The sequence below is a fragment of the Tachypleus tridentatus genome, chromosome 3, assembly GCF_004210375.1.
Source record: "Tachypleus tridentatus isolate NWPU-2018 chromosome 3, ASM421037v1, whole genome shotgun sequence".
NCBI lineage: Eukaryota > Metazoa > Arthropoda > Merostomata > Xiphosura > Limulidae > Tachypleus > Tachypleus tridentatus.
Window position 1 is genome coordinate 48,556,322 of NC_134827.1, and position 13,851 is coordinate 48,570,172.

Below are 13,851 nucleotides of genomic sequence, written 5' to 3' on the forward strand. Positions count from 1 at the left end.
ACATTACATTCTATTGATAGCTTTGATTGACAGGTGCGATGGAATCTCCTATTTTAGTTTGCCTTATTGAGTTATGTTTAAGTTCCAACACCTGATCAAAAATGTTGCATGTAAACAAATATCAAACAAATACATTATTTAAATTGACTTCGACTATCACTTTATAGATGGCAGTAGCATCGCCTATTGAACCTTATTTTTACTTGATTGCGATGTTCATATAGTTCTTAATTTATTTTAAATATAACTTTAATCTGCACAGTAAGTAGGTAACTTTAGAAATGAAGCAAATAATCTAACAGATATTGTGGATATCTGTGCCTTAACTTTTTGTAAACAAATTTACAACTGACTGTAGCTGCTACGCTGGTTACCTTGGATTTCTGTAACTTCCTGGTACACCACAAAACGTACGAAGCTCTCGTTTGGGGTACTTTAAAACAACACTTCAATAATTACTCAAAACAAATATTGGATTTATAAAAATTAAATAATTCTAATTCCCATAGTTGTTATCGTGAGATGGATACTTCAGACATTAAACTGGATTACACCAGGTTTTATTAGGCACACTTCTTTATTTGTACTTCGTAAGTTGTGGAAGTTTGACGAACTTTGACCTTTTGGAAGTTTGACGAACTTTGACCTTTTGGAAGTTTGACGAACTTTGACCTTTTGGAAGTTTGACGAACTTTGACCTTTTGGAAGTTTGACGAACTTTGACCTTTTGGAAGTTTGACGAACTTTGACCTTTTGGAAGTTTGACGAACTTTGACCTTTTGGAAGTTTGACGAACTTTGACCTTTTGGAAGTTTGACGAACTTTGACCTTTTTATAATATCCATTTTGAAGGGTTCGTAAAAAATTCAGATAAAACAATTATCGGTTCTTATTGTTTAATAAGTCTAATTCATACATATAGAAACTAATTTTTAATATTTCATTTTTATGAACGAACAATTAACTTTAACATTTTTGTGAAAAATATCTCAAACTGCCAACTGACACTTGTGACCTAAGTAACAGCCGGTTGATGTATAAAACGGACAACAAGCCAGGTGCCGCCCTCTGTTGGTACGGTTACATTGCTCATTACTGGTACATAGTTCCTGGATCTGGATGTATGGACAAATTATTTGTCTGCTACCAGTTTGTTGAAACTGATTAGTAGGACATCTGTATTCTGAGAAAAAACGAAAAACACAAATCAGTCGTGAAGTTTCGATCATAGTATATAGTTCAGTAAGTTTAACGGGAGTTATCAATTGTTTTAACAGCTCGTCAGAACACAACTTCTAGTTAGACTTGCATGGTTTTCTAAAAGAAATGTAAATTACGTTGATACCTGTTTTTAAAACCTTTCTCAACAGTCTCCAACTCGACATAACTGATTTTGTCTATTCAAATGAGGTTTCTCAGTAAACGTCTTGATTATTAAAATTTTAAGGTAACTTTTATTTTTGACCTTATCATAATGTCCATCATAGTTTCCTTGTTTTATTTTCTCGGTTCCAGGTCTTTAAGTTACTAAATGTTTTCTTAATTGATTCACCAGCTAAAGTGCCTTAGAATATTTTAGATGTTTTGTATCTTGTAGTCAAAACCTGTAGGACATGTCTTATTAACATGATATATACTCTAGCGAATTTCCACCTACTGCAATTCATTCTACCAAATATTGTCAGCATATATTCTATAACGGACTCTCCCTTCACAATACCAAGTTTCAAGGCGATCCATTTATGAAAACCCAAGATATATCATCTCTAACTTTGAGTTTCTTCCAAAAATAGGTTGACAGTTACTATTCATGTATTCATAATAGGTTATCTATTGCCAATTTCTAAACGCAGATCTGCTCAATTTAGCGTCACGTGATGCTAACTAGAACAGTTAGTATGAATAATGATGCTTGATACAGCTGTGCTGAGTACATGCTTGTGATGAAAACCTGTTAATCCAGATTCCATAACGTTACTGGGAAGTAAGTTATTTCAAATGTGATCCTAAAGATGAAATACATTATCAGTTGTCACTTTATGTATGTTAACTAAAAGTCGGGATATCTAATCTGAAACACCGAAAATAAGGTGTAGCCCAAAAGGATTGGCCGTGCAATGTAAAGAATTCAATAACGGCTACCCTGTCTTGTACTCACTATCGTGTCTGTTTTTGTAAGCCATGCCGGGCCTACACGTACTCACTATCGTGTCTGTTTTTTGTAAGCCATGCCGGGCCTACACGAGCGCTATCTGCGCTAGTCGTCCATAATTTAGCAATGGGAAGGCAACTACTCACCACCCACCGCCAATTCTTGGATTACTCTTCTATCAACGAATAGTGGGATTCACCGTCACTTTATAACGTTCCCACGGATGAAAGGGCGAGCATGTTTGGTGCGACTGGGATTAGAACCCGCGACCCTCGGATTACGAGTCGAACGCCTTAATCTACCTGGCCATGCCGGGCCACAACTATCGTCTCCAAAGTTGAACAATATAACTGCGACATTCCTAACTAATGACTAGATATTTAAGTAAAGCCACCAGTTTGTCCAACCTAGGTTCAAGTCCTCTGCTTTATCCTCTCTTGGCCACGTTTTGTTGAATAACTTTGCACGTGTGGCTCCAAATAGACTCCTAACTGTAGGTTGGAAAGGCCTATTGGTGTACAAAATGTGGAGAAAAAATATTTATTAAAAGTAATGTTTTTCTGTCGAAGTTTCTGCACTTTTCGTGCAAAGGAACCAATGTTTGAAGTTGAGCACAAAAGTAGCACAATGCGCTATTTGTGCTCTGTATACAACAGGTATCGAAATTCTGTTTCAACGTTTTAAGTCCATAGGCTTGCAGGCCTAGCATGGCCAAGCGTGTTAAGGCGTTTGACTCGTAATCCGAGGGTCGCGGGTTCGAATCCTGGTCGCACCAAACATGTTTGCCCTTTCAGCCGTGGGGGCGTTATAAAGTTACGGTCAATCCCACTATTCGTTGGTAAAAGAGTAGCCCAAGAGTTGACGGTGGGGAGTGACGACTAGCTGCCTTCTCTTTAGTCTTACACTGCTACATTAAGGACAGCTAGCGCATATAGCCCGCGAGTTGCTTAGCGCGAAATTCAAAACAAACCGTAGACTTACCGTTATGCCAGTGGAGTGGGGTGGGGGGTAAATAAAAGTGAAAGAACTCCAATCAAAATTCAAGAATTTATCTTCAGAATTTATTAATGGATTTCTCAAATTTGGTATGTAACGGAAGAGTCTTGTATAAGCTATCCACTGGATAGCTTGGATGACCAGTCTGAGGTACAGAAAGTAGGTAATCTCTAGACTACCGTGTTTATCGTTATGCATACATACTTACGCTGTATCGGAGCATTTGGACAACGACCTTTAGCTTGGAATACGATCAAATAGTTTCCTGGTACACAACACTTCAACTTCAGGAGTCCAGGGTCAATGGTAGCACAGCATCCAGGTGATGGGCAGTCGGATCTATATCTACAACTTGACCATCCTAAGGGGCAGACATTTAACTTTGTTTGTTTGATGAATGGTGGACTAACTCCCTAAAGAAATATTTCAAATTAAAATTAGATTTTATAATTTGTTTTACAGTTGAACAAAGAACCGGCAAAAAAAGGCAAAAACTCCGTGAACCAAACAGTTAGATTTATTCGCCATTTTCGAAGCCTCAGTGAAGATAGTTTTTAAATGAACTTGTTTCTAGCTTTACCCCAAGCATTAAGAAATGCAACCCATTAATGATGTTCAATAATCTAGATAAAGATCTCTGAGGTAAAAGTTTACTTTGGAAGGAAAGCAACATTCAATCATCCGTTACACAAACTGTTCCTCTCAAACCAAAATAATTCTAACTTCAACGGCACTTCAACTTATGGTTTAAGTGTTACTACAGACAACCCAAGGTTCAAGTATCGCAATTCGTTATTTAGAAATGTTTACCAACGAAAGGTGTAACAACTCAGCAGCTTCTAATATCCATGACTTTACATGTTTTTTACATTTGTAACGTTTCCCACACCTAATACTGTAGTGTTCAATGTCATATCGTGGCACGAACCTTGTGTTTTAAAGCGAAACCTAACAAAGAAAGATGACCTCACCAAACTGGTGTAACGTGGTGATAAGTTGAGTGAATCGAAGTGGGCTTTACACATGGTGTAAACTTGCGTTACCTAAGAGTATGGGGGGCTATCTATGCGGTGCCCACCGCGGAAAATCAAAACTCGGATTTTAGTTTTTGAATGTGCAAACTTACAACTAACTTACCGGGTAACTTTATAAATAACTGATGGAGTGTAGAACTGGTTCTTCAAGAATTACAAAATTAAAATTAGCATGTATAATAGCTATTGATAATAAAACTAAACATTGCTTTTTACATTCAACACAATGTAGTGAACATATCCTATTGTACGGTAACAAAGATAATAAACGTGCGCAATCGTTAGTAGAGACGCGTGAGAAGTTTCTACATGGTAGTAATTAATCGATGTATTCATACGCCATAGAAAAAAGAAAATTGAACATTTTCTAAACAAACTAATTTGTGGTTTAAGTTCAGTGTGTATTAATAATTAATAAAGTTGAACGTGAATTAACAGACCAACCAAAACTGTAGATTGAACGAATAAAGTAAGACCTCTAAGTTGTTAGTGTATTAACACAACATGAGCAGTGTGTGTAATGTTCACAAGTTGTTATAACTCGAAACAACGCTTGTAATAACGCACAAAGTACACAAGTAACAGACTTCTTTCTAATAAGTGAAACTAAAGTGATATTTTAGACCTGACAGTGACCATATAACATCTTTATCAACCTAATAGTGACCATATCTTTATCAATGTTGTATATTCATTGTTGTATATATAAACTTGTGTCAACATTAAGAAACTCAACGTGTTTCTATGCATCTCTTGCAAACATATGTTAAGCGTCAGGTGACATATCTCCAATAGTCAGTGATTTTTCATTTAATAAACACACGTGTGTGAATGGGTGGTATCTTAAATATTTGATTCTTTACCTGCTAACTGTAGAATTCTCATATTAACTGGACACCCGTTCAAAAAACTCCAGACTTATTGTGAGACACGTTATAACTTATTAGATGTTAAAGTTGAACTGTAATATGAAGTGTTAGTTTGAGTTACGTTGTTACTGTTAACACTAATGTTCCTTGTTTAGTTACGTTGTTAGTGTAAACTGTTGTTCAGTTTTACTGTTAACACTGATGTTCCTTGTTTAGTTACGTTGTTAGTGTTAACTGTTGTTTAGTTTCACTGTTAACACTGATGTTCCTTGTTTAGTTACGTTGTTAATGTTAACTGTTTCATTGTTAATTGTTTAATATTGTTGTTAAAATTAACAATTATTAATATTTAACGTTTTTTTCTTTAATTTTGCGCAAAACTACACGAGGGCTATCTGCGCTAGCCGTCCCTAATTTAGCAGTGAAAGACTAGAGGGAAGGCAGCTAGTCATCACCACCCACCGCCAACTCTTGGGCTACTCTTGTACCAACGAATAGTGTCACTGATCGTCACATTATAATGCCCCCACGGCTGAAAGGGCGAGCATGTTGAGTATGTCGGAGATTCGAACCTGAGATCCTCAAATTACCAGTCTAGTGCCTTAACCACCTGGCCATGCCGGGCCTTAACATGCATTATTAAACAGTTTCTATGATTAACAACATTAGTGAATCTGTGAAGTTTCTTTAGTGTCGTTTTATTTTTCAGATTGGTTATTCAAGTCCTTTCTTTTATCAAGATACATCTTTTTACATAAGAAATAGTTGTTTAAAATGGTTACGAGGTTTCAATCGCTACACTGGCTTTAGTTTAACATTCCACAGTCTGAACACTTTTATGTAAATGTACATAAATAATAAAGTTTCCAATATACTACTGTAATCTTGCTTATTGGAATTACTGTTCTTCTGATCAACTTCATAATAAATTATAATCATAAGATGTTAGTATCTGACGTTTCCTTACTGACCTGGGTAGTTACGATGCACAAGGCAGCGAGGCAAGCAGCGAGACCTAAACCTTTCATTCTTCTATCGGAACACAAGTCTGTCTGCAACGAAAACCAAGCCTTTAATGTTTGAAACTCGAGGATGGTACCTCTCTGTTCAGGAAGGGTTGGAACTTGCTGTTAAAATGGTTGTTACATTTCTCGTCTCAACTTCCTGTGGTTTCACTTCCGTTATGGAAGAAAGGAAAAGGAAATCCTGAATATTCAGGTTTATCAGCATATGATCTGGAAGTTTGGAAGATCGTGACGTCTGTATCCTAGGGATGTACGTATTGATAAGAAAACTAAAATATTTTTTGTTTTTAGAAGTCATGAAGAAATGACAGACTAAAATATTGGGTGTTGGACTTTGTGATAAGTGAGCTTGTTAAAAGGCAGACTAAAATATTGGGTGTTGGACTTTGTGATAAGTGAGCTTGTTAAAAGGCACTAAAATATTGGGTGTTGGACTTTGTGATAAGTGAGCTTGTTAAAAGGCACTAAAATATTGGGTGTTGGACTTTGTGATAAGTGAGCTTGTTAAAAGGCGCACTAAAATATTGGGTGTTGGACTTTGTGATAAGTGAGCTTGTTAAAAGGCGCACTAAAATATTGGGTGTTGGACTTTGTGATAAGTGAGCTTGTTAAAAGGCGCACTAAAATATTGGGTGTTGGACTTTGTAATAAGTGAGCTTGTTAAAAGGCAGACTAAAATATTGGGTGTTGGACTTTGTGATAAGTGAGCTTGTTAAAAGGCGCACTAAAATATTGGGTGTTGGACTTTGTGATAAGTGAGCTTGTTAAAGGCAGACTAAATATTGGGTGTTGGACTTTGTGATAACTGAGCTTGTTAAAAGGCAGACTAAAATATTGGGTGTTGGACTTTGTGATAAGTGAGCTTGTTAAAAGGCGCACTAAAATATTGGGTGTTGGACTTTGTGATAAGTGAGCTTGTTAAAAGGCAGACTAAATATTGGGTGTTGGACTTTGTGATAACTGAGCTTGTTAAAAGGCAGACTAAAATATTGGGTGTTGGACTTTGTGATAAGTGAGCTTGTTAAAAGGCAGACTAAAATATTGGGTGTTGACTTTGTGATAAGTGAGCTTGTTAGAAGGTGACGCTTGCACCTAGTTTTAAGTTACGAAGATATGTGAATATAAACATATTCTGATTGAAGGTAAGATGTCTTATACAGAAGTAAAGAAGGAAAACCTGAGTTAAAATATCAAAAGTAAAGTTGGTATGGGTATTAAAACTTTAAAATAAAGATTGACCGTTAACCTGAAGATGACCTAAGTAGGTCGAAACGTTGTTCAGTAGTTTACATGTATTTTAAGGTATCAATACCTATACCTGCAATCTTGGAATACATTTTCACTTGGTTTCTCGTCATAAAGAGTGACTATGGTGTCTACCTCTAGCGGATCATTGGTGATGGGTGTTTATCTCAAGTGGGTGATTGAAACGTGTGAATCTCAAGCAACATTTCTCATGTTTTGTATTTATGTGCATCGACTTGAAAATAAAACCAAAAAGAAATCTAGTTTTTATGCTGATTGCTGATGTGTAAATTAATTTGGATAATTGAAGGAAAAATGTGAAAAAAATTCAATCTTTTAAGGAATTTCTCATTTATCTTTTATGTAGGAAAACATGTTTTGGTTCTTTTTAACTTTGCGCAAAGCTACGCGAGTGCTATCTTCACTAGCAGTGAATTTAGCAGTGTAACACCAGAGGGAAGGCAGCTAGTCATCACCACCCAACGCCAACTCTTGGGCTACACTTTTACCAACGAATAGTGGGACTGACCGTCACATTATAACGCCCGCACGGCTAGAAGGGCGAGCATGTTTGACGTGACGGGGACTTCAGAAAACGTGTAATAATTTACTAATTAGTCTAACTTGATGTAACCCACATAAATTGACCTGACCTAGTGAAATAAAAATACGTAACGAATATTTCTCTTCATTTTAATTTATAATTTTGAAATCGGAATTGAAAACATTTTTTTTTCTGTTTTAAAGCGGTTTGGCATGCCAGGTGGTTAAGACACTCGACTCGTAATCTGAGGGTTGCGGGTTCGAATTCCCCTCGCATCAAACATTCTCGTCCTTTCAGCTGTGGGGGCGTTATAATGTGACGGTCAGTAACACTGTCATTGGTAAAAGAGTAGGTGGTGATGACTAGCTGCCTTCCCTCTAGTCTTACACTGCTAAATTAGGGACGGCTAGCGGTTGATAGCCCTCGAGTAACTTTGTGCGAAATTCAAAAACAAACAATATATTATAAACTACTATCCTTTTCGTGATATATCAAACCGTTGTAGATATTATTATTAGTATTATATATTACTTTTATTTGTTGACAAATTCAAGATGAAAATATTCTGTTCTTCAAAGTCAAAACTTTTTTTACTAGAATTTTGTTTTTTTTTTAAATATTACTGTAAAATAATTGTTAGTTGTAATTTTTATTCAGGGAAGGATATGATAGTAGCTGTGATCTGATAGTAGTTGTGACACGTTCGTTAACTGTGAACAGTTTGAAGTTGTATGTACAACTGATTAACTGACGGCACATTTCTTTTCATTACAAACTATAGTAGGAGTTTGTTTGTTGTTAAAACCAAAAGCTACGTAATGGGCTGTCTGTGCTGAATATATCTCGAGTACCGAAACTCACTTTTTAATAACAGGAGGATTCGACAGACACCGGCCATCTTTCAATGTTATAAATAGTGAATGAAGACTTCAGTAACCGAAACCTAAACCCATACAAATGTTTCAAAGTTAAATGAAACAACATTATGTATTTAATGCTTAACTGATGCCCGATGTGATGAACAAGGACTACATTATAATTTACTGAGCGGTTCCTCTCTGTTGCTGAAGGGAGTTATCATGTCTTGATGTTTTGACTTTTACTCAAGTTGAAGTTAAACACTTGTTTTGTTGGGCAGTGGAGATCATTTAATAAACAAAAGTGAAACAATTCTGGGCTTATGATTGGAGAATCGGGAGGATTAATCATTTTGTTTCTCAAATTGAACCAACGTACACTCAAACAGGACCAATGACTTTGACGTAACCAACTTTTTCACCAGAGTGAAGGATGACGTCATACAACGTACTGCCACACGTGCTTGTTCACACCGAAACAACACACGAAGAACAGATCTCTCGTTTATTAAGAAATAACTACCAAAACTTCACTGTACTTCGATCAACAATAAACAATGTCATCAACTTGTAGTTGATATTTCAACAGTGATATGATGACAACCTCAGTTTGATCTATAACAAAAACACACCAGCCATTAATAAATGAATAAACGTTCTGTCATAGACTCATTAGTAAAACACGGACTTTTTACTTCTTAAAACTGAGTTGTTTTAGGTATAGATGTCGCCACTTAAACAAAGTGTGCAAATGACTGTATCAATACAACTTCTGATTAACTAAGCCTAAAACACACGTAATGTGAGCTATAAATGCACACATTAATCCTACCCACAATGTACATGAATTTATCACGTCAAGTAGCAATTCCTTACATGAATGTCCACTTCAGAAAAGAGGTAGAAGTGGCATATTGTTACTTGTATGCATGTAAACTGGCACGTGCGCGTACATCCTTTGCTGTTTTATGTTTCGACACCCTAATAAACTGATATCTGATAACAGTTTATTTTTATTCCGCTTGTAAATCCAAGAATTGAGACCCGATGAAAACCGGAAAACAGCGCCCGTTTAAAACGGGTTTAGAACGATTCCGTTTACTGTTTATCCTGACCAAAATTTGTCGTTCAAAAACCTCCGTGTTTTTACTGAAACGGCTAAACGTTGTATGTGGTTTACGCAAAACTTTGTACAGACATAGAATAAGTAATATGTTACAAGTGTATCCAATTTCATGAAAGTTGAAGTTATCTAAACATCTTTAAAAAATTTTATAAACTGGTTTGTAGAAGAAAATAACACTAATCTGCACGGATTTTCTATATTTCAAAGGTGAGGTAAGCAAATAGGTGAAAAATGCCAGAAACATTTGTGGACATTGTACTAAATTGAAGATAGCTGAATATCGCAGTTCGTTGGTTGCTATAAATAGCACACTGTTTTCCGTGTACTAAATTTCTGTATTAGCTGTACGTTACATTACCTCGTGCTCTGACCTATGACTGCACTCTTGTCTGCGGGTCAAGACGTTTAGAGAACGTTTTTCCAGCCACATGTTTTCTTATGACGTCAAGCCAAACCATCAAACGACGCCAACCTGTCCGCCTCCTGGTACTAAAACGAGTATCTTCAGCTAGCAGCCCATCTCGGTTATCTAACGCCATCTGTCCCCTCCCCAAACACCTAGTTCTAAGAGATCAAACCTTCTACAGCCATCCACCACAGTTAAAAGAATCCGCCAGTCACAAGATGGCAGGACTACATCTCTTTGTTCCCATCATTATATTGATCAACGTCCTCTAGCTAGCTAACTGAAGCATTAGACGGGATTTTATCCAAGAGTATTCAAAACTACTGTAGCCATAAACAGATCCAACTATCAATAGGGGTGGATAAGGCACTCTCCAACCACACGTAGTAAACAGTGACAGGCTTAACATTCTCGTTTTCAGTGACTCTCCAACCACACGTAGTAAACAGTGACAGGCTTAACATTTTCGTTTTCAGTGACTCTCCAACCACACGTAGTAAACAGTGACAGGCTTAACATTCTCGTTCCCCGTGACTCTCCAACCACACGTAGTAAACTGTGACAAGCTTAACATTCTCGTTCCTAGTGACTCTCCAACCACACGTAGTAAACAGTGACAGGCTTAACATTCTCGTTCCTAGTGACTCTCCAACCACACGTAGTAAACAGTGACATGCTTAACATTCTCGTTCCCCGTGACTCTCCAACCACACGTAGTAAACAGTGACAGGCTTAACATTCTCGTTCCTAGTGACTCTCCAACCACACGTAGTAAACAGTGACAGGCTTAACATTCTCGTTCCTAGTGACTCTCCAACCACACGTAGTAAACAGTGACATGCTTAACATTCTCGTTCCCCGTGACTCTCCAACCACACGTAGTAAACAGTGACAAGCTTAACATTCTCGTTCCTAGTGACTCTCCAACCACACGCAGTAAACAGTGACAGGTTTAACATTCTCGTTCCCATCACTCTGATTGTATGAGAAGTGCAAGTCTTTGTGTTTTCTTTGTGTATTTGTACTTATGGGCCCGGCATGGCCAAGCGTGATAAGGCAGTGGGTGGTGATGACTAGCTGCCTTCCCTCTAGTCTTACAAACAATTTGTACTTACCTGTTACCATTATGTCTGAACTAACGTACCTTACACCACTATTAACAGTACACGCTCATACGATCGTTAAGAAACTAAGAAATTTAAACGAAAGAATTATCAACTGAAGAAATGACATCTATTTTATTGAACAAAGGAACAACTAACCCTAACTTTGTAAAGGTAAAACTATCAAAAAATTTTAATAAATACACAAACATTATCCACAATTTACAGAAAAAACTACTTAAAGCATTGTTGAACACGAAATACAAAGAACTGCATGACTTACAGAAACAAAAAATGAACCTGGACCACCAACTGGCATGCTGCATGAAACCTGAGATTTACGGACTTATACAACGGAACATAAACCAAATCAACATTAGGAATGACAGAGACAAAAAGTTTGTTTGTTTTTCGAATTTCGCACAAAGCTACACGAGGGCTATCTGTGCTAGCCGTCCCTAATTTAGCAGTGTAAGACTAGAGGGAAGGCAGCTAGTCATCACCACCCACTGCCAACTCTTTGACTACTCTTTTATCAACGAATAGTGGGATTGATTGTCACGTTATAACGCCCCCACGGCTGAAATGGCGAGCATGTTTGGCGCGACCGGGACTCAGATTACGAGTCGCACGCCTTAACACACTTGGCCATGCCGGACCCCAGAGACAAAAAGATCTGCGACAACAAAAAACTAGAAAAACTAAGATACAAACAACAGAAAAGACACCAACACAACAAACCGTTGACTAACCTCATAATTAAGAGATCCGACCGACAATTAAACACAGACGAGATACGTCTACTTAACAAAGGACTCAACTTCCCAATAGCACCAAGGTACATTCCAACCTTAGAAATAAAAACATGTTTAGAAGACCTAGCCAGGAGACTTGTGATACTTTCTACAGAGAACAAAAACAAGGAAACAACCAAAAACAACCAACAGAAGGAAGACAATTTTATTGACATCCAACAGCCAAACTTCCCAGGTAAAATTACAAATTTATATTTTCCAGAAACACCTAAAAACAACATCTTAAACGATTTTTTCAAAGAAATTTCTCACAAACTCATCAACATAATTTCACAAAACAGAAAACTAAAAAATAATCTTACAAAAAGAGACATTAATTCCATTAAAAACCTAAAACAAGACAAAAACATAAAAATTCTAAAAGCAGATAAAGGTAACGCTATAGTTATAATGAACACGAATGAATACATCCAAAAAATGAAGAACATCCTATCAGACACGAACAAATTTAAACCAATACACACAAATCCAACAAAGACACACAAAACGCAACTGAACAAATTACTACTAAAAATGAAAAAAGCCAACACAATTTCACAAACACTTTATTCCTACCTACGTAAAACCGACTCACGCACACCGCAAATATACGGCATCCCCAAACCTCATAAACCAGATTGTCCATTACGACCAATAATGTCCACATATGAATCGTTTAATTACAATCTTGGTAAATACATAGCATGGGCATTCTCCAAATATGTAACCTCAGCCAGCTCATTCATCAAAGACTTTTAATTTCAAGTCTAATCTAAATCAACTTAATCATAAAGCCTTAATGGCCAGTTTCGATGTTATATCCCTCTTTACAGAAGTTCCAACCACTGAAGCCTGCAAGATAGCCTTAGAACTCTATATCCGAGACCCTAATTCAACTATAGACATTCCCAGCAACCAACTAGCAACCCTCATAGAATTCACCACGATAAAGACAAACTTCATGTTCAACAACCACAACTATATACAAACAAATGGCCTAAGCATGTGCAAACCAGTATCACCAATTGTAGCCAATATTTTTATGACACAAGTTGAAACACAAGCAATTAACACAGCATTACATCCACCACTATACTGGTACAGATATGTAGATGACACGATTGCGGGATTCAAATCTACAGAACACATACTGAATTTTTTCAATCACATTAACTCTATACATCCCAACATTAACTTCACATGTGAACAGGAAGAAAGCAATCAAATATCATTTCTTAACCTCAAAATTACAAGAACCGATACACGATTCAAAACAGAAATCCAAACTGAAAAATCACCCATACTGGACTATACATTCCTTGGGACTCAGCACATGAAACAAAACAAAAACTCACATACTAAGAAACCAAATAAACACAGCCATAAAACTATGCTCACCAGATAAAATTAACGATGAAGTAGACAAAATAAAACAATACTTCATCAACATCAATAAGTTTCCTCCACAAACCGTAGAAAACATTATACACACATCTAGACAGAAAGCAAAATCAACCAACAAAAGTAAATACAGCTCACGAATAAAAAAAAATCACGAAACCATATACTGCTGTATACCATATATTCCTGACATCAGCAGAAAAATAACCAACATTTAGCAAAAACTAGTAACAAAATATGACATTCCAGTTAATACCAAATTTATTCAAAAACCAGGCACAAAACTAAGGTCTATACTA

The 13,851-nt window shown here is 36.7% G+C and overlaps 1 protein-coding gene across 1 annotated transcript; it reads right to left on the reverse strand.

The window, feature by feature from the left end:
* Positions 1–879: 879 nt before the first annotated feature.
* LOC143246808 (uncharacterized) lies at positions 880–6,318 on the reverse strand. Its single transcript, XM_076493979.1, has 3 exons — positions 6,023–6,318; positions 3,357–3,561; positions 880–1,183 (listed from the first exon to the last, which is right to left on the reverse strand). Exons 1-3 carry the CDS (start codon positions 6,077–6,079, stop codon positions 990–992), a joined length of 456 nt encoding a protein of 151 aa, XP_076350094.1. The 5' UTR covers positions 6,080–6,318; the 3' UTR covers positions 880–989.
* Between the last annotated feature and the right edge of the window lie 7,533 nt (positions 6,319–13,851).